Source organism: Chrysochloris asiatica, unplaced genomic scaffold, assembly GCF_000296735.1.
Source record: "Chrysochloris asiatica unplaced genomic scaffold, ChrAsi1.0 scaffold00100, whole genome shotgun sequence".
Lineage (NCBI taxonomy): Eukaryota > Metazoa > Chordata > Mammalia > Afrosoricida > Chrysochloridae > Chrysochloris > Chrysochloris asiatica.
Window position 1 is genome coordinate 3,486,237 of NW_006408618.1, and position 23,534 is coordinate 3,509,770.

The 23,534-nt window shown below is 41.5% G+C and overlaps 1 protein-coding gene across 1 annotated transcript in view; it reads right to left on the bottom strand.

Moving 5' to 3' along the window:
- Positions 1–1,719: 1,719 nt before the first annotated feature.
- The window catches only part of SERPINC1 (serpin peptidase inhibitor, clade C (antithrombin), member 1), a 29,726-nt gene continuing 7,911 nt past the window's right edge, over positions 1,720–23,534 (bottom strand). The window contains exons 2-7 of the mRNA XM_006867058.1: positions 12,625–12,994; positions 10,054–10,269; positions 8,106–8,243; positions 5,841–6,231; positions 4,703–4,767; positions 1,720–1,966 (exon numbers count right to left, since the gene is read on the bottom strand). Of these exons, the coding sequence (XP_006867120.1) occupies positions 1,790–1,966; positions 4,703–4,767; positions 5,841–6,231; positions 8,106–8,243; positions 10,054–10,269; positions 12,625–12,994 (1,357 nt within the window). The 3' untranslated portion in view covers positions 1,720–1,789. The remainder of the gene's footprint in view (positions 1,967–4,702; positions 4,768–5,840; positions 6,232–8,105; positions 8,244–10,053; positions 10,270–12,624; positions 12,995–23,534) is intronic.

The window sequence follows — 23,534 nt, forward strand, 5'->3', positions numbered from 1 at the left end:
ATTTATTTCTCCTTGCAAAACATGTGGGTTGTCTACCAACCCCACTCCCAAGAAATAGTGAAGCATTTTGTGGCATATAGTCAGAAAATAAGAAGAGATCATAGGAAAATTTCACTCCCCGTAAGCGTGTATTAATTGATAGCTAGGATCAATTGTACCTGCCTTTTCTTGAAATTTTTAAGGTGTAATATTTGTAAGCAACAAAGCGATCCGTCAACATTTTTTCACAACTTGCTAATCAAGAAGGATTCATATTAAAACAGACAATCAATTTCTAAAATGTCATCCCTGAAAGGGAATGGGATATAGAGTATTTTTAACTGATAGAATTTACCAGTCTGTTTTTCCCCTTTGAAAAAAAAAAAAAAAGCTACCATTTGAGATTTGTATCTGAAGCAATTACTCCATTAGTAATGATGTATCAGAAAATCAGTGAGCTGGTATAGCGCTCTTGCACCACTGAAGGGGCTGGACTGGGTCTGTGCATCTTACTTCCTTAGAGAATATGTTTTATTATGACCTTAACTATAAATACCTATATATAGGAATAGGATTTTTTTCTCTCACACACACCCCCTTTTAATCATTATCACTTAAGTGTAAACCACCACTTTCCCTGACCCCCTTTTCTGGAAAAAAAAAAAAAATGCACTTTAATTCCTTAAAAAGAAAAGGAAAAAAAAGGTGGCTGTTCCTAACCCTGAAGCCAGATTACTTCAGGAGGAGAGTTGATTGAGGAAGGAGAACTCTTGCCAGACTGTAAAAATAACCAAACTCCTGAATGTAAGCAGATCAATACTAGCATCCATTTTTAGACTCCCTCATCCCCTGCCAGGGGGAAAAAGAAAACAACCAAAATCCAAAATGTGAAAAAGCATTTTCAAAATGCTTACCCCAAGTTTGGAAGTTTTGCTGAGGAAAGTACCCAATGTTAAGAGAGTTATTTTCTCAGCTACCAAATTATGAGGAACTTCTGAGTTGTCTTAAGGGAGTGAAAACACAAAGGCTATGTGTTCCGATCCTGACTTGTGTCAGATTTGTTCTCTCCCTTTATCTGACAGGTGTTCTCAGTTTCTCCTCCTGTAGATTCTGTCCTTCCTTTGGTGACAAGCCTGTCATTCTTGGTGGCATTGCATGTCTCCTAGAGCTCCAGGAAGGAGCCCTGTTGTGTCTGGGGGTGGGGGCAGAGAACGAGGGTTGGGAGATTGAAAGAAAGAGTAAAGATAGGAATTTATAAACATTTAAAACAGTTTAGCAAAAGCTTTCTCGTTGAACAGCTTTAAGAACAATGTGAATGAAATCTTAGCAACTTGGTTAGTAATCTGAAAAGTCTATTAAATGTATACTTGAAATTCTGTTGGTATAAAAAAATGCATTTTCTTCTTTATTTTAACACTGTGTAAAAGAACATTATGCATGTGAGTGGTTTGAGAATTAAAAGGTTTAATATTCAGATTTGGATCTGTTTTTCTGTACCTAAAGATTAATTTGTTTGAAATGTGATGGGACTTTGAGAATTCAAGGTCCCCCTTCCCTTTCAGGATGGCCACTGTGTTTGAAGGTGAAGTGGTAATATATCTCCCACCTTCACTGTCTTGACCCAGATGTGTTCACTGGGTAGAGAACAATTGAAAGCATCATTTTACCAAATGTTACAATGTGTCTTCATTCTCTTTTCTCCTTATTTTTTTTTCAACCGGCAATGCCCAGTAATAGTTGTGATAGGGGAATAGTTTTATTTTACTTCTAGTCACAAACCAAAATAGAAAGTGCAATGAATAAGAACACGTTAGTTAACACAAGGGTTGGCTACTCTGCCCATGAAGATAATAGTGTTCAAAGCAACTTCCCTTATAAGAACCAGGAAGGGCCTGTTGGCCTTGAAGATCACTCTGTTGAGGTTCAGTGAGCGGCCAGCAATCATGATGGCGGTACTTGCTGCTGCTTCACTGCCTTCCTCATTTACCTGTCAGCCACAAAGGAAACAAAACATTAGCTAGTCTGTAGTTCATGACATCCACAGACAGCAGTTCCTCAAAATACTATTTGTTTTCTCATACAAAGTACAGTTGGGTTCCTACCAGAATCTGCTTTTGCTGCTCTCTTCATCCAGTAAATTCATGAAAACGTTTCGTTAGTCTAAAGTCTTATGCAAGAGAGTCAGTGCACGATAACCCCTGAACCAGAAGTCTAAATGTATACAAGGTTGCCACGTTTCTGGCTGGCACCATTGTACATGGTATTACAAGAAGATTATTTTGTACCACCCTCTAAAAGAAAATTTAAGGCAAAATTAGAGCTCCGTAGTAGAGATAGTTTTACTCTTGGAGCATTAAGAACCCAGATGTAACTTTCCCCATCCAGTTACTCAGGACCAAGGGCCTGTAAAAAAAGGAGAATCCATTGGCTGTTTGAAATATTTCTTGCAGTAACCGATTAGTGAAATTTGAACATGGCTAATAAGGAGAATCACAAGAGGTCTAGAGAGAGCTCCTATGAAAATGTTCTTGGAGACGGAGACCATCACTGTACTATCCATTGTCTCTTAAGTGATGGCACTGCTATTATAGAGCTGGTTAACCGTGTTCTCCTTCCCTCTCTTCTCTCACTCCTACCCCTCTTTTCCTTTTTTCTTCCTTACCTCTTAGCTCCAGCACCTACACTTTCTATTTCATGGTCATTTTAGAATCAAACGTGTCAGCGGATTAGAGCTTTCACATGACCAGAATCCTTTTATTCAAATCAGGGTCAGCTCTCAGGAGGGCTATACTTAATTAAGTTCGCATGGATTAGGTTCTTAAGGTTTCTAGGGTAAAAACTTTGTTCCAAGATCCATGGAGGAACTTTGGGTCATTATTTAGCAAGCTTAGGTCAGCTAAAATGAATCCAGACCTCTCTGCTGCTCTTACTAGTAACTCTATCCTCAAGGAGATCTGAGTTGGCCACTTCTACTTAGAGTCCTTTTTGTTAAATGCCGGCAAGTCATTCCAACTCACAGAACCCCGTATAGGGTTTTCTTACCAGTAGCTGGTAAGTTTGAACTGCCGACCTTGTAGTTCAAACTGATCGTACAGTGACACACAACAGGTTCCTGGAAGAGCATTTTCAATAATAGTTTAAACTGTGAGGATTTGCCTCCCCTGCAGAGCTTTTGAGTTTTTCTGGCATTTCCATATGGAAGGTAGTGTCAGGAATGTCACTTTTATTTCCAAAACCATTAATTTATGCATCCATATAAAACCCCTTGTTCTAACCTCAATACCTTAAGAGATTGGTATGCTACACATTACTAACATCTATTGTCCTACAGGTTATAGCCCCACATGAAGAGTTTTGGTACCTCGCTCTTGGTCTTCCTGTCCACCCCAACTCATGCCATTATTTAACCCAGACGGTTAGAACTCTTGATAGGAAACCTATCTAACACCCAGTGTGCATTACCTTCAGTCCTCTGAAGCAAAATCAGTGCATGGCTACATCCTGGACTTGCTATCTCTTAGAACTGCTCACCTATTGAAATTCTAACTACACTATCCTCTCAGACTATAACTTGTTTTTCAAACTTACTTCCTTACTCCCATTAAAATTAATCTGACCTCTTACTAACCCTTGCTCCCTCACTTTCCCCCACTAACTGCACATCTACTGAAGTTGGATCTTGGAACTGTGACTTATCTTTAGTTCCAATTTCTTCAGTCTAACGACTTCCTCTAACATTGGCCCATCTCCTTTCCTTCTTTGGCTCCCTTGAAAGACTAGCCTATTCCTGTAGTTCCCAAATCTAGTTGTACATCACAATTGTAAATATACAGATTCTCAGGCCTCACTCCAGACTCTCCAAGTCAAGTTTTCCAGATGGCTAATGCTGCCGGTCCATAGTTCTATATTTATTTGTGAATCAGAAGTTCCACAGGCTGTGTGTATCTCCAACAAAGGATGCCATGGACATCAGGTGGAGAAACACTAGGTTTAACAGTATTCAACAGTTTTCTTCACTGTAGGACTTTTTAGACCACAACACACTAGTGTGCATTGTTAATCTCCCAGGAAGAAGATAGTAGGTATATTTGACTACATACTTTTTTTTTTTGTTTTCTACAGTATAGTGTAGTGTACTAGTTCTCTGGAACACACTTTGAGACAATGATACACTCATTGCCTACCCCACCTTACCCTCCATTCGCTCTTTAACCATTACAGCTAGGCATGTGCCCCACTATTCTGCACAAATTTCTCATAGAAAAGTTAATCATTTCTTATGGTCTTACTAGATGCTCCTAAGTTTTCATGAGTCTGTACTCTACTGGCTTTCCTCCAAATTCTTTCTCAATGGCCCTTTATAACTCCTCTCTCTCCTCACCCCAGAGGGCCAGACCCAATCAGTTCTCTTCCTGTACTTTGTGTTTGAGTTGTAGGAGACATGAGAGGAAAAAGGTAGGACAATTAGATTACAGAGGTTTCAGGGGAAGTCTGGACTAAATCAGGTCAAAGAGAAGAGGGGCCACAGATTTGGGGATTAACGGACATGGCAATATCCTTTTCAACACAGCTTCATCTGCTGTTCATGTGTCTGCTATCTTTATATCATAAAAGTCAGAAGAACAAGAACTCCAAAGTTGCTAACCAGACACCGCAGTGAGGTATTGAATAATCAAGTGGCAGAGAAGCAGCATAGCAAGAGAGCAAAGGAAGGTGTACTTACCTCAAGAAAAGCCTTATGGAATGCATCTGAGACAAAGAGGTCTTCCCGGCCTTCTGCAACAATACCTGAAAGGAAGATCAGAGAAGGCTCAGTGAAATGGGTGAAAAAATTTGGCTTCAACCCATAGAAAGGAACTGAGTTTGAATTAAGAGATTCTTTTGGAGCTTTTGTGAAAAATAAGAAGAAATACTGGACCCTCACTTAATGTCACAAATACATGCTAAAAATAATAAAATACTTTTGAGCTGATGTTCAACCTGACACCTATGAATTTACTCTCATGCACCATCTTTTGGGGGTGGGATTCTATACCTAAAGAAAAATGTATTCCAGATAGTAGGATTAACTTTCTTTCTACTCCTAAAGTCCGGTAACATTTCTAAGAGAGACTGTTTTTAGACCTACTTTTGTTTTTTGTTTTGTTTTTTTTTTAAGTTACTTTAATGCATAGTTTAAACAGGAAAGGAATTCTGGTAGTATAGGGATTACAAGTCGGGCTGCTTCCCTCAACATCGAAACTACCAGCTGCTCCTTGGGAGACAGATGAAGCTTTCTGCTCCTATGAAGTTATACAACTTTGGAAACTTTATACAGGGTCTCTGTGAGTTGGAACTGACTCCATGGCACATCACCACCACCACCACCAAGTTACAGGAGCCAAACCAGCTAAATACCACTACTGAAGTATCACAACTTTGACAAGGTTACATGTTTCTGTCCAAGTGGCCTTAAGAATACACATGGACTCTTTGGAATGTCAGGCAAAGGGCTTATTAAATATCTGCTCCATCTGCTTTGAGGGACCTAGCTGTCCCTGTGTCTTAATCACGTGTGTCTCTTTACTCTGCATCTTCTCAAATTCCTTCCCAACTAGTCCTATCTCCTATGTCTGTTACAGACTCAACAGCATATCAGTGGTATTGGGCTTGTAGAGATCTTAGAGCAACCTACCACTTCGACAAAAGCAGAAACTGAGGCTTTGAAAGAAATGATTACTAAAAGTTGGTGGTATAACTGGATTTAGCTTTCAGATGTCCTGGTTCATTGCTCTTTTTCTATGTTTTTTGCCTCCAGCTCTATCACTTTGGTCAGACCACTCTGGGGGCAGGGAGCTCAGGAAAGTCTTTCCTTCACTAACCGGGAAGCTTGGCCTTTTCAGGGGTGAACAGGTCCACAAGACCCATGTCTTGCATCCGTTCCTTCACGCTGAAGCTGTCCTCAATGCGGAAGCGGGGCATGTAAACCGCCAGCATGGTCTCCTCCAGCTCATCCAGCCATTCCTGCTGCACTTCCTGGGTGAGTTCCTGTTCTACCTTGGCCAGGCTCTTCCCATCCTTGGGCAGGATGAGCACCATGGTAATGTCATCACCTTTGAAGGGCAACTCAAGCACTTGCGTGCCTCCTGCCACACGTCGATAGCGGAACTTGCCTTCCTGGTACATCATAGATACCGAACATGACTCCTCATTGGCCTTGTGGAATGGTTCATTTCTTGTGTTTTCTGGGCTAAACTTTGACTTCCACAGACCCTAGAAAAAGTGGCCAGATGGGAGAATTACAAAGCAAGACTAAATACATCCATAGGGGAATATATATATATACATACATACATATATATGTTGTTAAGTACCGCCAAGTCGATTCTGACCCATAGAGACTCTGTAGAAGGTTTCCAAGGAGTAGCTGGTGAGCGTGAACTGCCAACCAAGCAGTTCAAACGACTTTGCGGTCTGACGCATTAACCCACAGTACCACACCAGGACTCTCTCTCTCTCTCTCTCTCTCTCTCTCTCTCTCTCTCTCTATATATATATATATATATATATACACACATACATACATACATATACGTTGTTGTGGAGTCAATTCTGACTCCTAACAATGTTGTAAAGGGTTTTCAAGGAGAAGCTGGTGGGTTTGTACCGCTGACCTTGTGGTTAGTAGTTCAGGACTTACCCTACAGTACCATACCAGGACCCATACATATCTAGAGAGATTAATAAAGACTGAAAGGACAAAAAGACTAACAGGGACTGTGTCAGGGTGATGACCAAAGATGTTTTTCCTCCCTTGTGTACTTTTATGTATTTCCTAGATTTTCAGTGATAACTATTTGTTTTTATAATCAGAAAAAATAATAACTAGAAATCAGAACAACCAGCAAATCTCTTCTCAATTTTAAATTGAATTGCCTTTTGCTTTTTTACTTCCCATCAACCTCTTCCCCAAACACAGATGACAGTCCCCAGGGGTCATCTGGAAGCTTTGTCAGGGAGAAGGTGAGTCCTGACTGGGTTTCTGTTCAGAGTGGGAGGGACTCTGAGATATTAGATATAAAACACTCTTTTTAAATTTCAAAGTTGCAGTTATCATCTCTTATTACTTTTAATCTCTTTGATTTTAAGACAAATCATTTAACTCTTCTAAATGTTGGTACTTTATCTATAAAACTAGGAGCTGGTGATATTTGCAGAGTGCTTACTATGTGCCAGGCACTGTATGTAGAATTAGAGGACTTAGAAAAGTGTCAGGTAACTTATCCCAAGTTTACGCAATCAAAAATGGCAGAGTCAGGATTTAAGCTAGGTAATCAGTCTGATGGCCCCATGATCTCACTTGTGAAATTGTGAGGATCAAGAGAAATAATAAATGCTCAAGTGCGCTGTAAACTGTTAAGGGCAACACAAACGGTGGAAATATAGCCTGCTCCTTTCCCAGGCTTGGGAAACCCCAAGAGACAGTGGGGTTGGTGACAGCAGATTCAACCCCTTGGAACTGTAGAAGAGGAAAAGATGAAGCAAGTCTGTCCCAGGATGGGCAAATGGAACTTATTTTTCATCTGTCTTAAACTGAAGTCCTGCTGAGTGTCAATGATTTGTTTATTCCCATTACACTCTCCTTAGCCTCCTTCCCAGATTTAATCAAGTTGGAACAGCCTTTAGAACTCTTGACTTTTCTGAGTACAACTAGACTCTCTGAAAGGTAAAATGATTGTTCTCTGCTAAGTTAGAAGTGAGTCTGGTCTCTAAAGGTTCAGAAGCTTCAGACAAGGTACCTTAGAGTTGCTGTAAAAACTGCTTCAGATGATGGACAAAATCTCAGGATTGCCAATAGAATCTGTTATTTTGTTCCAAATATCAAAGTAGAGTTAACCAGACGGCAAAAATTGTCATATACATATGAGAGTTTATCACTTTGAAGCAGGGTGTGCTGGTTTTATGAATATGAACATTCTGTATAGTGCCAGCCTCCTAGGCCCAGTCTAGCAACCATGTCTTGTAGACTGTGAGCCCAGACCATGTGTGAACAATGTACTTACATAGGAAACCCAGTGGTGTGGAAAAAGGGGGCAGCGGGGAGGGAGATGGGAAGCAGGGGGAAATCTCCAGACCATTTTGAATACCTTGAAGTAAATGGTATTAACCAGCACCAAGACAGTGAGCTCATTGATGGTGTCCGGGGGAATGACATCAGTGATGCGCCCTTCGGTCTTGTTGGCCACCCAATTGTTGATGGTCACTCTGGATTGCTCTGCATTTTCCTGAGGGGAACAGGAAACAAACCTACCCACCTGTGCTATCCAGTCAGCTTCTCTACTTACCCATCATATGCAGCATTTTATTTTGCTCATCAGGTTTCTGCCCTTTCCAGTCATTGGGTTAAGATGTAATCACTCTAACTCACGCTGAGAAAACCTCAGATTACTACTGTAGTGCCATGAATCTTTCACATAGTTAATAGATATTAACAGAAGAAAGAGAAGGAAAAGAAAACAAAGAGAACTGGGAATAAAGGTATAGAATAGAAGAAAGGAGAAAATCATCTGAGGCGGAAAAAAATATTCTCTGATTAAAATTATGTGGAACAAAGAAACCAACATCACAAAACAAAACAAAAAATAAACACAGCAAAATGACAGTAATCAATTCATAATTACATTGAAAGTAAATGGATTAAATGTGCCAGTCAAGAGACAGAACATAATGAATAAGAAACCAGGTTCTTTCAATATGCTTGTATACAAGAGACACATCTAAAAGATGAAAACAGCCTAAATGTCCATCAATAGAAGAATGTTTAAATAATTTTGGTACATACAAACAAGGGACTACTATGCAAATGTTGAAGAATAATGATGAATCTGCAAAATGCCTCACAACATGCATGAACCTTGAGAACATTATACTGGGTGAAATTAGTCAATAACAAAATGATAAATATTGCATTTGACCAATGTTGTAAAAAGTTAAAAGAAGTTTGTCTTAATAAAAGAAATTATGATCTATTATGGTTAACGGAGGGGTGAGGGTGGAGGGAAATTACTCACAGGCTAGAGGATAGACGAAAGTTAACATGCATGACAGGGCAGGCGATATACAACAAGAGGGAGGTGAGCAGAGGAAAGATGAAGGTAGCAGGAGACATAGGGAGGCATGCAACAGTTAAAGTGAATAGAAAGAAATACTGTTGACTATTGGTATGTCAAGGGGACTACATTCATTGTAATGAAACAAAGTATATGTTGAATGTAAAATTGATGATCTGCTCTGTAAACCTTCACTCAATTCATAATAAAAAGTTTTTAAAAAGGAAAAAAAAATCTGTGATTATGGAAAACCTCAGTTTACTGGAACAGAGATTTTAAAACATGTTCCATGGGAATCTAATGAGTGGGTGGGAGGGAAGGCAGATACCCATATGGTCATATAAGCTTGGGAAATGCTGACTGAATAAAGTTAATAGGTTTCTTTATTGCAGGATTTCTCAGAACACTTAATAGGTTCATGGACTTTTTTAATCTCCATGAGGAGAATAAAAAATGCATCAGATACCAATTTTACTTGATCATGGTAACTTTGTTAATTAAATAAAGTATTTCTAGGACAAGCCTCCCCAGAATACCCTTTAGTATTTTTTGAATTCAATGGATGAAATGAAGAATTCATTATTTAACTTTCAGAGCAGACATTACAATCTAACTAAACCATGTTTACTAAGTTGCCATTAAGTTGGCTCTGACTCATGGCAACGTTATAGTACAAGCAGAACATTGCCTGTCTTGCTCCATCTCCATGGTCTTTGATCTGTTTGAGCCCGTTTTTGAGGCTATTTGAACCCATCTCACTGAGGGTTTTCCCCATTTTCACTGACTCTCTACCAGATCTAAACCATACATACCATTGGTTTCCTCAGGATTCAATTAAGAATAACTACCCCAGGGACTCTGACTTGTAGTCTCCCCCTTCACCAGCACTCAGCACAGAAGTGTTCATTTGGACCCTACATCTCTACCGCCTCCATCTCTTTAATGGGGAAGAACTCTGAGAGGAGCAAGGCAATCTGCAACTCACCTTGAAGTCCAGGGGCTGGAGCTTGGCTCCATATACCATCTCACTGATGTCCTGGTAGGTTTCATTGAAGGTGAGAGACTTGTCTCCAAAAAGACGGTTGGCAGATACCAACTCAGAGGATTTGTTGGCTTTTCGATAGAGTCGGCAGTTCAGTTTGGCAAAGAAAAAGTGGATCTGATCGGATGTTTTCTCAGAGATGGTATCAAACTTAAACACCTAAAGGAGCCAAATACAAATGGTGGTGGATATGGCCGTATGGGGGTAGCCTGGCTAACATGGGTGGTGAATACAATGCCAGTGACTACCTGACCTGCAGCTACCTCAATTGTGAGCTCCTCCAAGCATAAATGCTCAGATCGTGTTTTCAAAATGGATAAATGAATAAATAAATTTAAAAAAAAAAGAAAGTAAGTAAGACTGGGATATCACCTAAAGTCCCTAAAGGGTTCAGGGTCAACACCAAGATGTTTTCTTCCTGGAATGGGAAAAGTGCTGTTGGTGGTTTGGGCAGAGAGGAATCAAGGACAGTGTCCCTTCTAGATACAAACATTTCCAGGTTACCTCCTGGGACCAGCTCCTTTCATGGGCTCTGGGATTGCTAGTGGCAGGAATGAGAAACAAAAAGAGTTATTCTATCAAAAAAAGGATTAAACATGCCCAGAGTTTCAGGATTCAAATGGACTTAAAGATCATCTATATCAGTTATGACCACATGAAACTCAGACTCCAGTCTCCCACCAGCACCAGCACCTAGCAAAATGGATGAGGTTTTTACTTTCTTTTCCCTTCCACACACTCTGAGACATAAGAGATTTGGGGGCCTTTTCTGATGTTCTCTGTCTTTAATTGTCCCAGTTTAGCTCCAGTTAGTACTTCCTTGGGGACGATGTCATTTCCTAAAAGTTCAGTGCTGATTCCTCTTTTCCATCCCACTTGTGCCCTACTTTTTTAACACATAACATTCTGTTCATCTCTTTCTCAGGAGAAGAGGACCTATACGGCGTGATTGGTCTGGAAGCTATGTTCTGCTTTTGCTGTTATATAAAGGGTCACATATAAGATCTCTCTTGAGGACAGAGAAGGAGCCCTGCTGGCATAGCATTGGGCTGCTAATCACAAGGTCAGTAGTTTGAATCCACCAGTTGCTCTGAAGGAGAAAGATGAAGTTTTTGTTCCCATAATGATGTACAGCCTTGAAAAACCTACATAAGGCTATGAGTCGGAATAAACTCGATGGCAGTGGGTGGGTGGGTGGAAACAGAGACATGGAGGATGTGGAAGAGCTTTGAGACCAATATATATGTTGTTTACTGAAAAGTCCAAAGCAGTCAGTATTGTCTCTAAAGCCACAGTTTCTTTTATGGAACAAAGACTTGATTACCCAGCCCAGGGGGCTGAAAAGAGGTGATGAGGTCCACTGGAAATATGGTCTCCTAAGATCCACAGACAGATGGATCAGCCAGGTGGCATCATTGATGGCGTCAAGTGTGGCAGCGGTAGTGAGGTTGGCCCAGGATCGGACATTGTTTCGTTCTGCTGTGCATGGGGTCGCTATGAGTCGGTTCCTACTCGATGGCACCTGACAACAACAACAACAAGATCCACAGACTCTAGTGTCTGGGTGTCAGGTATAATACTGTTCCACACTGAGTTATAGGGAAGTCATTGTACCTCCTGGTTGATTATCTTTGAGTATTCTTGCTTCCAAGGTGTGATCTAATCCAAAAAAGGCCAATCAGGCATCCAAGCCAAGAGCAAATTCCTATGACTTATTAAGTGTAATCAGTGGCTTCTTAATCCATGGATTTTCTTATATCATGCTTCCTTCTTGTCTTCCCCCTCACACAAAGGCGAGAAACTAACTCACTGCCCTGAAATGATCAGTACTATAGAGAACCAGAAAAGGTTTTCACATCCTTGAAGATTCTCTTGGCTTTCCAGAACCCTGAATTGAAATAGAGGCCCTAATATCCTCATGGAAAAGAGCTGGTATGACTGAGCTCACAAAATGGTAAGCTTCTCCAAGGCAGGAACTGAGAATCCTCACTACTTAGCACAAGGCCTGTTACAAAGGAGATGTTAAGTAAATAAACATGTAAAAGACCAGATGGATGAATAAGTATCTAAATGAAAGAACCAGTAAAAAAGACGTCAGAAGAGACACAAGTCTTCTCCCATGTTTTTGTTGTTGTTGTTGTTAAGTGTTGTCAAGTTGGTTCTGACTCATAGCAGCCCTGTAGAGGGTTTTCAAGATGCGGCTGGTGAGTTTGAACTGCTGACCTTTTGGTTCACAGTGCAGTGGTAATCCTACAGCACCACACCAGGAGTCTTCTCTCACTTTAAGGCAGCCCAAAAGAGCAAACTCAGACTTACAAAGCAGACACCCAGGTGGTAATTCTTTACCTAATTAAAAATAATATTCAATAGAGAAAAGGTTTTCCAAGGAAACCACAACTCTTAGAGAGCTCCCCAGTGTCTTTTAGTGTTGAGTTAGGAGCTATTGGACCTATTGAAGTCTGGAAGGTGGCCCCAGCACAGACACTAGGAAGGAAGACATTGCACTGACTATACCTCCATCAACTGCTTGAGAGTGTTGTCACAGGCACCCAGCTTAGTCATAGCAAAAGCTGTGGAGATACTCAGAGGTGACAGGAAAATGTTGTCATTTTCATTCTTGGAGTCGGCCAGGTGTTGATAGAAGGCAGTAGCAAAACGGGAGTTGGCCTTGGACAGTTCCCAGACCCGCCGGTTGGTGGCCTCAGGGATCTTCTGTTCTGAGACCTCCTCCTCAGCTGCCTTCTTCTCTGGTGAGCGGTAAATGCACATGGGATTCACAGGAATGTCCCGGGGCTTGGCAGTGCAGATGTCCTCCACAGGGTTCCAGTGGCAGGTTGCACAGCCCCAGAGACCAACAAGCAGCAAAGACAGAAGACATACCTTCCTACAGAGAAAGAAAGAAAGCAGAATTAATTTGCTGAGAAGCGTCTACCCCACTAGGTCACCATTGACTTGCCGCAGTAAAGCCTAAGATTCCAGCCCACCTGGTTAGGCCAGGAGAGGGCCAAAAGCCTTTGAAAAAGTACAAACCCATTACTGTCAAGTGGATTCTAACTCATAGTCACTCTCTTGTAGGGTGTCCAAGGCTGAAATCTTCATGAAAGTTGACTGCCACATCTTTGTCTGGTGGAGCAGCTGGCTGGAACTGCTAACCTTTCTGTTAGCACCTGAGTGTTTAACCACTGCACCACCAGCGCTCCTCTCTGAACGAAGCACAAAGACCCCAAAATGAGTCTAATCCTAGACTCCTTTCAAGTGACTCTTCCCACTTGCTTGGACATAGTCATGTTAGAATTAATATTAACTACTGAATCCATTGCTCCTTGGAATATACAGGGTGGCTATGAGTTGGAACTGACTTCACAGCACTTTACAACAACAACAACGAAATCAGCAAAGGCCCTCTGGTGAAGTAGTGGGTTACTCGTTGGGCTGCTAACCCCAAGGTCAGCAGTTTGAATCCACCAGGCTCTGTGGGAGAAAGATGAGGTTTTCTGTTACCGTAGAGATTTCTCGCCTTGGAAACTCTTTACAGGGTTGCTATGAGTCAGAACCAACTCACACAACCACCACTACCACTGAATCAGCAGACAGCTATTAAAAGTAGTGTGCCTCTGCAGTCACAGGTGGAAGCTGTGGAAAAATAAGGCACTCAAAGCTCCAGGTTGGTGAGAAGACATATATACACCTGAAAATTATTAGGGAACATTAATGCTCAAGGAATGAAAAAGTTAAAACAGTATTTGTTGTTGTTGTTAAATGCTATCACATCAGTTCCCACTCGTAGTAACCCTGTATAGCAGGCATGGGGAATGCCCATCTTGTAGGCTTATAAAGCTTGCAACATCATTTGCTCCGGCCCTGCCAAGGCAACCACTGTTCCAGCCATCACATTAAGGGTAAGTTAATGAAATGTTTGACCAAATATAACATGTTAATTTTTAAGGTGATAATTTTGTATGGCCCCCAAATAATATCATAAGTATCAAAATGACCCTTAGCAGGAAGAAGGTTCCCCACTGCTGTCTAAGGTTTCTGAGGAGCTGGGCTTGAACTGCCAACTGCGACCCAGTGTTTATCCTACAGAGCCACACCGGGACTCCATTATGTGCTGTTGTTTTTAAGTGCTGTCGAGTGAGTTCCAACTCATAACAAACCTGTATAGGTTTTTCAAGGAATGGTTGGTAAGTTTGAACCACCGACCTTGTGGTTCAATGCGTTATCCTACAGCACCACACCATTTATATACTTTGTTGTTAAATAATATCAAGTAGTTCTGACTCATAACAACCCTGTATAGGGTTTCCAAGGAGTGGCTGATGAATTTGAACCACCAACCTTATGGTCCAGTGCTTATCCTACAGCTCTACACCAGGACTCCATTTATGTACTTCTTGTTGTTAAGTGCCATCACGTCGGTTCCTACTCATAGCGACCCTGTATAGGGTTTCCAAGGAGTGGCTGGATTTGCTTGAACGACGGACCTTTTGGTTCAAACCGACCTAGCAGTCCATTGCATTAACTTGCAGCAACATAACAGGATTCCAATCATTTATGTACTTGTTGTTGTTAAGTGCCATTAAGTCGGTTCCAACCCATACTGACCCTGTATAGGGTTTCCGAGGCTGTAAATCTTTATGGCAACAGAAAGCCTCATCATTCAACCATGGAACAGCTGGTAGTTTTGAACTGCTGACCTTAAGGTTAGCAGCCCAATTCATAATTTCTATGCTACCAGAGCTCCTTATTTATGTACTGTTGTTGTTGTTATGTGTCGTCGAGTTGATTCCGACCCATAGCCATCCTGTATGGGTTTCCGAGGAGCAGCTGGTGAGCTTGAACCGCCGACCTGCAATTCAAACAGTTTTGCAATCTGGCAGATTAATCTACAGCGCCACACCAGAGGGTGGGAAATTAATCCAACAAAAATTCAGGGCCTTCCACCTCAATGACATTTCTAGGGATCCAGTGGTTGGGGCATGTCAAGATATTCCTTCTAATTAAGGATGAGTTGTTACATTTGGGTGTGGTGCCATAGGATAAGCATTCTACCTCCAGGTCCGTTTGAAAATCAAAGTTGGTGTGTCAAACTCACCAGCCACTCCTTGGAAACCTTATACAAGGTCAGGGTGAGTCAGAACCAACTCCATGGCTCTTAACAATAACAACTACAACACTGTGACTCTGTGGGAGTCCTGGTGTGGCGCTGTGGACTAATGAGCTAGATCACAAGGTCGGTTTGAACCTCAAGGTCGGTAGTTCAAAGTCACCAGCTGCTCCTTGGAACCTCTATACAGGGTTGCTATGAGTCAGAAATGACTTGATGATAGTTATCAACAACAACTTTAGGGTAGGCACCCAACCACAAGGTCGGTGTGAACCATAAAGTCAGTGGGTCTGACTATGAGTCCAAAAAGACTCAAAGGCACTTAACAACAACTAAAAAGTACGCCTGGTGTAGTACTGTAAGATAAGCACTAGACCACAAGGCTGGTTTTAATAACAAAGGTCAGCAGTTTGACCCCACCAGCTGCTCCTCGGAAACCCTAAACAGGTTTGCTATGAGTCTGAACTGACTCACTGACACGTCATTTTTGTTAGATTAATTTCCCACCCTCTAGCTATGAGTTGAAGGAGCTCTGGTAGCATAGTGGTTACGAGTCAGGCTGCTAATCTCACGTTCAGCAGTTCAAAACTACCATCGATTCTGCTAGAGAAAAATGAGGCTTTCTGCTCCTGCAAAGATTTACAGCCTTAGAAACCCTATAACAGGGTTGCTATGAGTTTGAACCGACTCCATGGAACATAAACACCACCAGCTATAAGTCAAAACAATTCAAAGGCACTTAACAACAACAACAACACATAATTGCCTTGTCATTAAGTCTAGCGTCATCAATAATACTTCCGTACTAAATGCAATCAGTGTGATATCATCAATGTAATGGATTAGTGCCATCTCTTATGAAAGGGAAAGGTGATTGAGGTCCCTGCAATCAAGGTTCATGCTAACATGAAAGTTGCTCTGTTACTTGGGCGGTATGATCCACTGATCCAGTGGTTCTTGAAGTGCCAGTGGCAGATAAAGATGCTGTATGAAATCTTTGGCAGGTTCCCATTGGTAAATCACAGTACAGACCCTTGGGATTTTGGAGCAAATTCTACCTTCCTCTGCAGATAGTCTCCTTTTTTCTTTTTTTTTTAAATATAAGGTTTTATTGTGGATTGAGTGAAATTTTACAGGGCATATTATCAGTTTTACACTCAACAAATCATATACCTTGTTTCATTACATTGATTATAATCCCCTCCATGTACCATCAGTTAACAGTATTTCTCTCCACTTTAGCTTTTTCAAAAAAACACACAAACAAACAGAAAAAACACCACTCAGGCATATATAATAATTTACACCTCCAAAGGGCACATTCTGCAAGTCGGCTCCTGGCCACCAGCTCTATAGTCCTTCTCTTCTTAGTCCATGAATCTAGAGTCCTCAGCCGCTCCCTGTCTCCATGCCTCCATCTCTGCCTCCATCATCTCTGGCACTGCTGCTTCTCTGGATAAGGTCCCTCATTCTGCTTGTGCTTTCCTCTCTTGATGGTCCTAGGGTCCTCTGTTTCTGAACTGTAAGATTAACCACTCCCCTTTTTTTGTTACAAAACTTCTACCTTTAAAAGTGTGACAGTCGCGATTAGTCATGATAACAGTTATTCACTATTGAATCTTACGAATCTTATCCCCATCTCTTTTCACCAGACCCATCCAGACAAGATGACAGCCATCCAGTGGGGACTGTTTCTTCCCCCCCCCCATACTCTTAAACTAAACTCCCTCTTGAAACCTTGTAAGCCAGTCACTTCGTGCCTCTATTGCCCCCTTATTTTAGGTAGCCAATGTCTAAGTTGCCCTTCCCTATCTACCCTGTGTACAGAGCGGATAGCATTGATACTTGATGTGAAGACTCTTTCCCTCTCTGTTGCTATTTAGAGTAACTACCGCTCTGAGTATAGGTCAGGTTCATCATGAAGACGTATCTTCTGTCATTGTAGCTGTTCCAGTCTCCTTGTCCTTCCTAGTGGAAATGTCTCACCTCACTTACAAGGTTGTGGATGGGACTCAGGATTCCACCTAAGGTCCTATACTCTGTGAAGGCTTTGCATGAGGCCTATTTCACTGGGCAAGTTGTAGAACCCCTTTTAGGTATTCCAATCAGTTATAGGCTGAATGAGGGCTTACAAGTTTTCTCTAATCACGTTTCCCAACATTCCTTTCTATCCCACTCAAGTGTCTATTTTACAATAGTAGGCAAGGGAAACTAATATTCATACAGCAGTCAAGGATTTTAGTATTATTTACCCTCTTCAAGCTATACCTAGATCCCTGTATCCCAGAGCCCTGTTGTTCCAAGGTTGAGTATGCATCACTATTTGCCTCAGTCCCACTAGGCCATGCAAACCTGTCTCAGTGTTCCCCTATCTATTTTGTTCTTCTGCCTCCTCCCCGCTTCTTGATTGCCCTCCCCAACACCCAAAGTAAACCCCCCACCCCAGCCCTATTGTGGTTACCTTATATTCCATTAGTTCTTCCCTCCATTTAAGATAGTCTATTTTATCCAATTATCTACCTGAACTTCCCACCACCTGGATCTCTGTTTCTCTGTTTGCCTTCTTTCACATTGTAATTGTTTTGATCATAGACTGACCTCCCAGATCCTCTGTTCTTATAATTTTATTCTGTTCTTAACTCTTCCATTTTTTGACTGAGTTCAGGTTGATGCTGCCACGTACGCCATTCTGTAGTGGTTGTGTGTCCTTCTTGGTTCTCAGTCCATAGAACTTCCTTTAGGATGTTCTTCATAGCAGGGTTGGTTTTGGCAAAATCCCTTAGCTTCTGTTTATCCTGGAATGTTTTGATTACAGCATCGTATTTGATTGACAGCTTTGCTGGGTAGAGGATTCTTGGGTGGCAGTTTTTTTCTTTCTGGGTTTTATATATGTCTCATCACCATTGCCTTCTTGCGTGCATGGTTTCTGTTGAGAAATCCAAGCTTAATCTGATCTGCTTGCCTTTGTATGTTATATTTCTCTTTTCCCTAGCTGCTTTCAAGATCCTGTCTATCTGTGATTTTGGAGAGCTTAATTATTGTATGTCTTGGTGATTATCTTTTAGGGTCTATCCATCTGGGGTTCGTTGAGGTTCTTGAATGCTTATCTTTTAACTTTTCATGATGTTAGGGAAATTTTCTTCCAGAAGCTCTTCAACTATCTCCTCTGTGGGCTTGTGTGATTGTTCCTGTTCTGGAATGCCAATAATTCTTATGTTATTCCTCTTCATGTTATCCAACATGAATCTTAGGCCTTCTTCAGATTTTTTTAATCCTTTTTTGTGTTTGTTCTTCTATCTTAGTAGTGTTGAGAGATTTATCTTCTAGCTCACTAGTTCTGGCTTCTATCTCTTTAATTCTACTCCTTTGCACTTTCAGTGTATTATCCATTTCTGATCCTCTATTATTAATCATTTGCACCTCTTTCTGTAGGTTTTGAATTGTTTCCAATGCTGTATCTATCTTATTTTATTGTTCCTGTAGTGTTTTCCTGACTTCTTTATTTTTCTCAACTCCATTGTATAGTGTTTTGATACATTTTATAATCATTTTTCTGAATTCCTTCTCTGGCATTTCCAAAGCCTGCCCATCTTCCAGTATGGAGTGTAGGTCTACTTCCAACTCATTTGCCTCAGTCACTTTATCTCATTTCTGGACATGTGCAGATATGGTCATCTGCTTCTGTTTTTTAGGCATATTCAGGGGTTATCTGTGGCCTTAATACATAGATGGGTATGTATTTATGTATTTTTTATGCTTTCTGATTGCCTCCAGGTAGATGTGATCAGGAAATGGGCTTCCCTTTTCACTGTTCCTCTTGAGAAATTTCAAGATGCCACTGTTGGTCATTTTGACATAATTTAGGATTTAATTTTCGGCTAATTTCCTTTTTTGTCTGCTTGTCCCACTCCATAATCCCTGTTCAGGCCTTGTTTCTAGTTGTAAACAGTTCAGGGCCGGCTGTGGCCATTTGGTTTTAACTGGAGACTGTCTCTTTAAATTTCGAGGAGATCTGTGAGCATGAGTAGTAGAACCCTCCAAGGGTGGGGCTGGGGTGCCCACTAGCTCAGACACCCCTATAGTCACCAGAATGGAGGTGCGCAGACAGCAAGAGACCAATGAACAATTACCAAAAGAAAAGAATGTTCACACATTTATGTCTGCAGTTCTGCCAGGTGTCCGTGGCTGCTCTAATCCTTTCCCCACTTGGTCTCACCCAAGATGACGGCTCCTGGAATAGCTGAGCATCCCGGACTAGAAAGCAATGGATTTCTTGCTTCTGATACAAATTCCCCAGCTTTAAGCCTTCCAACCTTCTAAATATTCCTTTATATGTGGTTCAGAGTTTTGGGACCATCCCCTGAGCCTGCTTGGTCGGGTATTCTGTGTCGTTGTTGGCAGAGCTCTTCGCTGCACTTCCACCCGATCAGCCATCTTGTTTGTTCCCTCAGATAGTCTCCTTATGAGAAGTAGTTTTTGTTTTGTTATGGGACATTAGTAAAGACTGAGTGTTTAGCCATAGGCCAACAAGTTATTATGTGGCATCAGCTACCTATCATGAGCTGCGTGTTATCTTATTCACAGAGTCATAAAGTCAGATATGCACAGCAGTACTCCATTATTAAATAAAAGTTGTATGTATGAGGTCAGGCTCAACAAGAACTGAAGGCACAAATAAGTTACATGAGGAAGTCTGGACAAAATGCCCATAGTCCCTATTCCTGTCACAGTATCTTCCTTCTCCCAGTTTGTACCTATGGCTCATGGAGAGCTTCTTAAGATCAGTTAATGAAGAAGGGATGACTTATGCTGGTCTACAGATGGCTTTGCATAATATGCAGGCACCAACTACCAGCATATCCATGGGTGAAAGATGAGGCTTTCTGCTCCTGTAAAGATTTACAGTCTCGGAAACCCTGTACAGGGTTGCTATGAGTTGGAACCGACTCCACGGCATACCACCACCACTTGGAAGTAGACAGCACACTGCAGCACCTTTCTGGGACCTCCCAGGAAAACAGTGGTGAAGGGGAATCCTCCCTGTGGGCAGAACTTTGAACAATGCACCGGGTTGTTCATTTTGCTTAGAAGGAGAGTTGACTAGAAATATGATTGTATACTGAGTCATGGCTGGATGATCAGGAAACTCTAAGGGGATGTGATGGGAAAATTAGTGACAAGGCAGTTTACAGTATAGCCACATGGGCCAAAGAAGTCAAGATATGGAGTTTGGGGTAAGATGGTGGAAGAAGCCGAGTTACTAAGCCAACACAGACATGGAGACCAAGTGAAACAGATACAGATGGTGATCCTGAAACCCTGACCATCAGAGGACAGGACAGAGAGGTGGATTAAGTGCCAATTGGAAGAGGAGCAGTAAGAGAGAAGATACAGAGGTGGACTATGGGCTGACATAGTGTAGTACATCCATCTTGAGCTTTTGAAAGTGGCTATTGATACAGTGGACTGCAGGCACAGAACTCAGTTGGAGGTTGGCAGCAACGGGATGCAATTCTTCCTGTTTTCTGGTTGCCAGGGTCACAGCCAGTGCCCACCGTCATCATCCCAGGAGCCAGTGGAACCCTATCCTGCATGCACAGCCTCGCTCTGCTTGTGGTCAGATGCCTGGCATAGCACCCCTGTTTCTGGAAGCTTATGAGCCCACCCTAAACTTTGTGACACAGCGAACAGAGAACTGAGTTCATGCTTCTGGTCTCTGCCACATCCACCAGGAGACGACAGGTAATGAGTGCCTGAGAATACACCAATATACAGTCATCAACTAAATATAAATACACCACCACAATGTCTTAGAGAAAACAGAATTTCAGCTTACATAAAGAAATAAGACAGAATGCCTCAAAAAAGTCACCCAATGCAGAGTCACAAAATATATCAGAAATGGTATCAGAACTACCTGATAAGGAATTTTAAAGAATGCTAATTAGACAACTTCAGCAGATTGTGAGAAAACTGCAGATGAAATCAAGAAAAACCTAGCTAAAACTATGGAAAAATTAAGTCTATTGAATTGAAAAGCTGACAATATAATTGAAAAAGTAAAAATTAAAAAATAAAAATAAAAAACAAAACAAAAAACCAGCAAGTAGAAAGCCAGAAGATTAGCACTATGACTTCAGGAATAGATAACACATGGAAAGTGCAAAGAAATAGAATTGAATCAATGAAAATCCAAATTACTGAGCTTGAAGACAAATCTCTCAATATTCATCTGCTAAAGCTCTGGTAGTGTAGTGGTTATGAATCAGGCTGTGAACCTTAAGGTCAGTAGTTCGAAACTACCAGCTGTTCCATGGGAGAAAGATGAGGCTTTCTGCTCCCATAAAGATTTACAGCCTCGGAAACCCCGTACAGCGTCGCTATGAGTTGGTTCTGACTCCATGGCACATAACCACCACCTCCACCAAAGGAACAATCAGAAAACAGGAAAAAAAATTCCGAAGAAAGCCAAAGATATCTTTGGGTTACTGGAGATGTCAGCTTGAGGACTAAGGTGCGCCTGACCCAAGCCATGATATTTTCAATAACCTCATATGGATGCGAAATCTGGACAGTGAATAAGGAAGATCATAGAAGAATTGATGCCTTTGAGTTGTGGTGTTGGAGGAGAATACTGAAAGTGCCATGGACTGCCAAAAGAACCGATAGATCTGTTTCGGAAGAAGTGCAGCCAGAGTGCTCCTTGGAGGCCAAGATGGCTAAGCTTCATCTCATACTTTGGACATATTGTCAGGAGAGAATAGTCGCTGGAGAAGGATGTCATGCTGGGTAAGATGGAGGGTCAGAGAAAAAGAGGAAGACCCCTAACGAGCTGGATTGGCTAGGTGACATCATTGATGGACTCAAGCGTGGCAGTAGTAGTGAGGTTGGCCCAAGATTGGACATTGTTTCGTTCTGCTGTGCATGGGGTCGCTATGAGTCAGTTCTGACTCAATGGCACCTGACAACAACAACAATCAAGAAAAATAACTTACATGTGATAGAAATTCCAGAAGAAGATACAAAAAAAAAAAAAAAAAAAAACCAACAAAAACAAAACCATTGAGAATATTGGTCAAGAGTTGTTGAACTAGCACTGCCAGCAAAATGGCAGACTAGGCAGAAACACTACACAGACATAGATAAAACAGACATAGATGGACATTCTGGCACCCTGGACTTCAGAAGAAAGGTTAGAGAGGTGGGTAGAGTGCTTGCTGGGAAGAGAGGCTGAGCAGGGATCGTGAGAGAGGGAGACTGACTGGCAAATGGCTGGCCAGACGTGGCTTTACCATCTTGTAAGCAGCTTTTGTAGTGGAAGGAGGCAGAGCAGATTCACACCAGCAACAAGAAAGGTTTGAAATCTTCTTTTTCCTCATGTTCTCCTGATGACCAGACGTGTGGCCAGCTCCCATGCTCATCCACCCCTGGCACAGGTCCTGCCCTCTGGAAATTCAGAGCCACATGGTTGAGAGCCACACCAGTGTCAGTTGGGGGCTGGATGCACCTCCTTGGGTTGTTGCTTTGCTGCCTAGAATAAGGTAGACTCTGCTTAAGACCTATAAAACCTGCAGAGCCATCAGACCAGAATTTAACCTGCCCCTAGCTTCCCTGTGGTCCTAGATGACCCTGAAATAAACTCCATCAAGGGACCCCATGAACTACTTCCACTGAGTATCTTGAACATAGATAATACTGAGGATAATAGAAATCCATCAAGGACTGGGGACTCTCTTGTCACATCCTTTCCACAACCACCTTGTAAACTCTTTGAATTGCAGGAGCTCACCAGAGATTTATCACCTCCAGATCCAGTAACTGCACTGTTTGTTTTTGCAAATACAACAATCCCACAGTGCCCCAAAGACAACAGACAAGTTCAGTTCTCATGAAGAAATGAGAGGACTAAAATAAATGACCTAGATGCAGAGCCAGAAAATATTTCTGAGGAAAAGAAGTAATAGAAAAATAGTTGAAAAAGAATGATATTTTGATACCTTCAGTGGACTGACAGAAAGATCGAAGAAAGCAAGGAGAACACAAGAAAAATTTTAGAGGAATTCAGGAAAATGCTACAAGAACAAACAGACAAAATAAATGCAAATTTTGAAACAATACACACCTACAACTAGAAATCCAGAAGATTAATACCAACATCTCAAAAATGGGCAATACATTGAAAGGGTGAAGAAGAAGATTGGAAACAATGGAAACCAAATTAGTGAGCTTGAAAATAAATCTCTCAATACTAGTTTGTTGGAAGAATAATCAGAAAAAAGAATAAAGAAATCCATTTAAGAGTTATGTGAAACCCAAT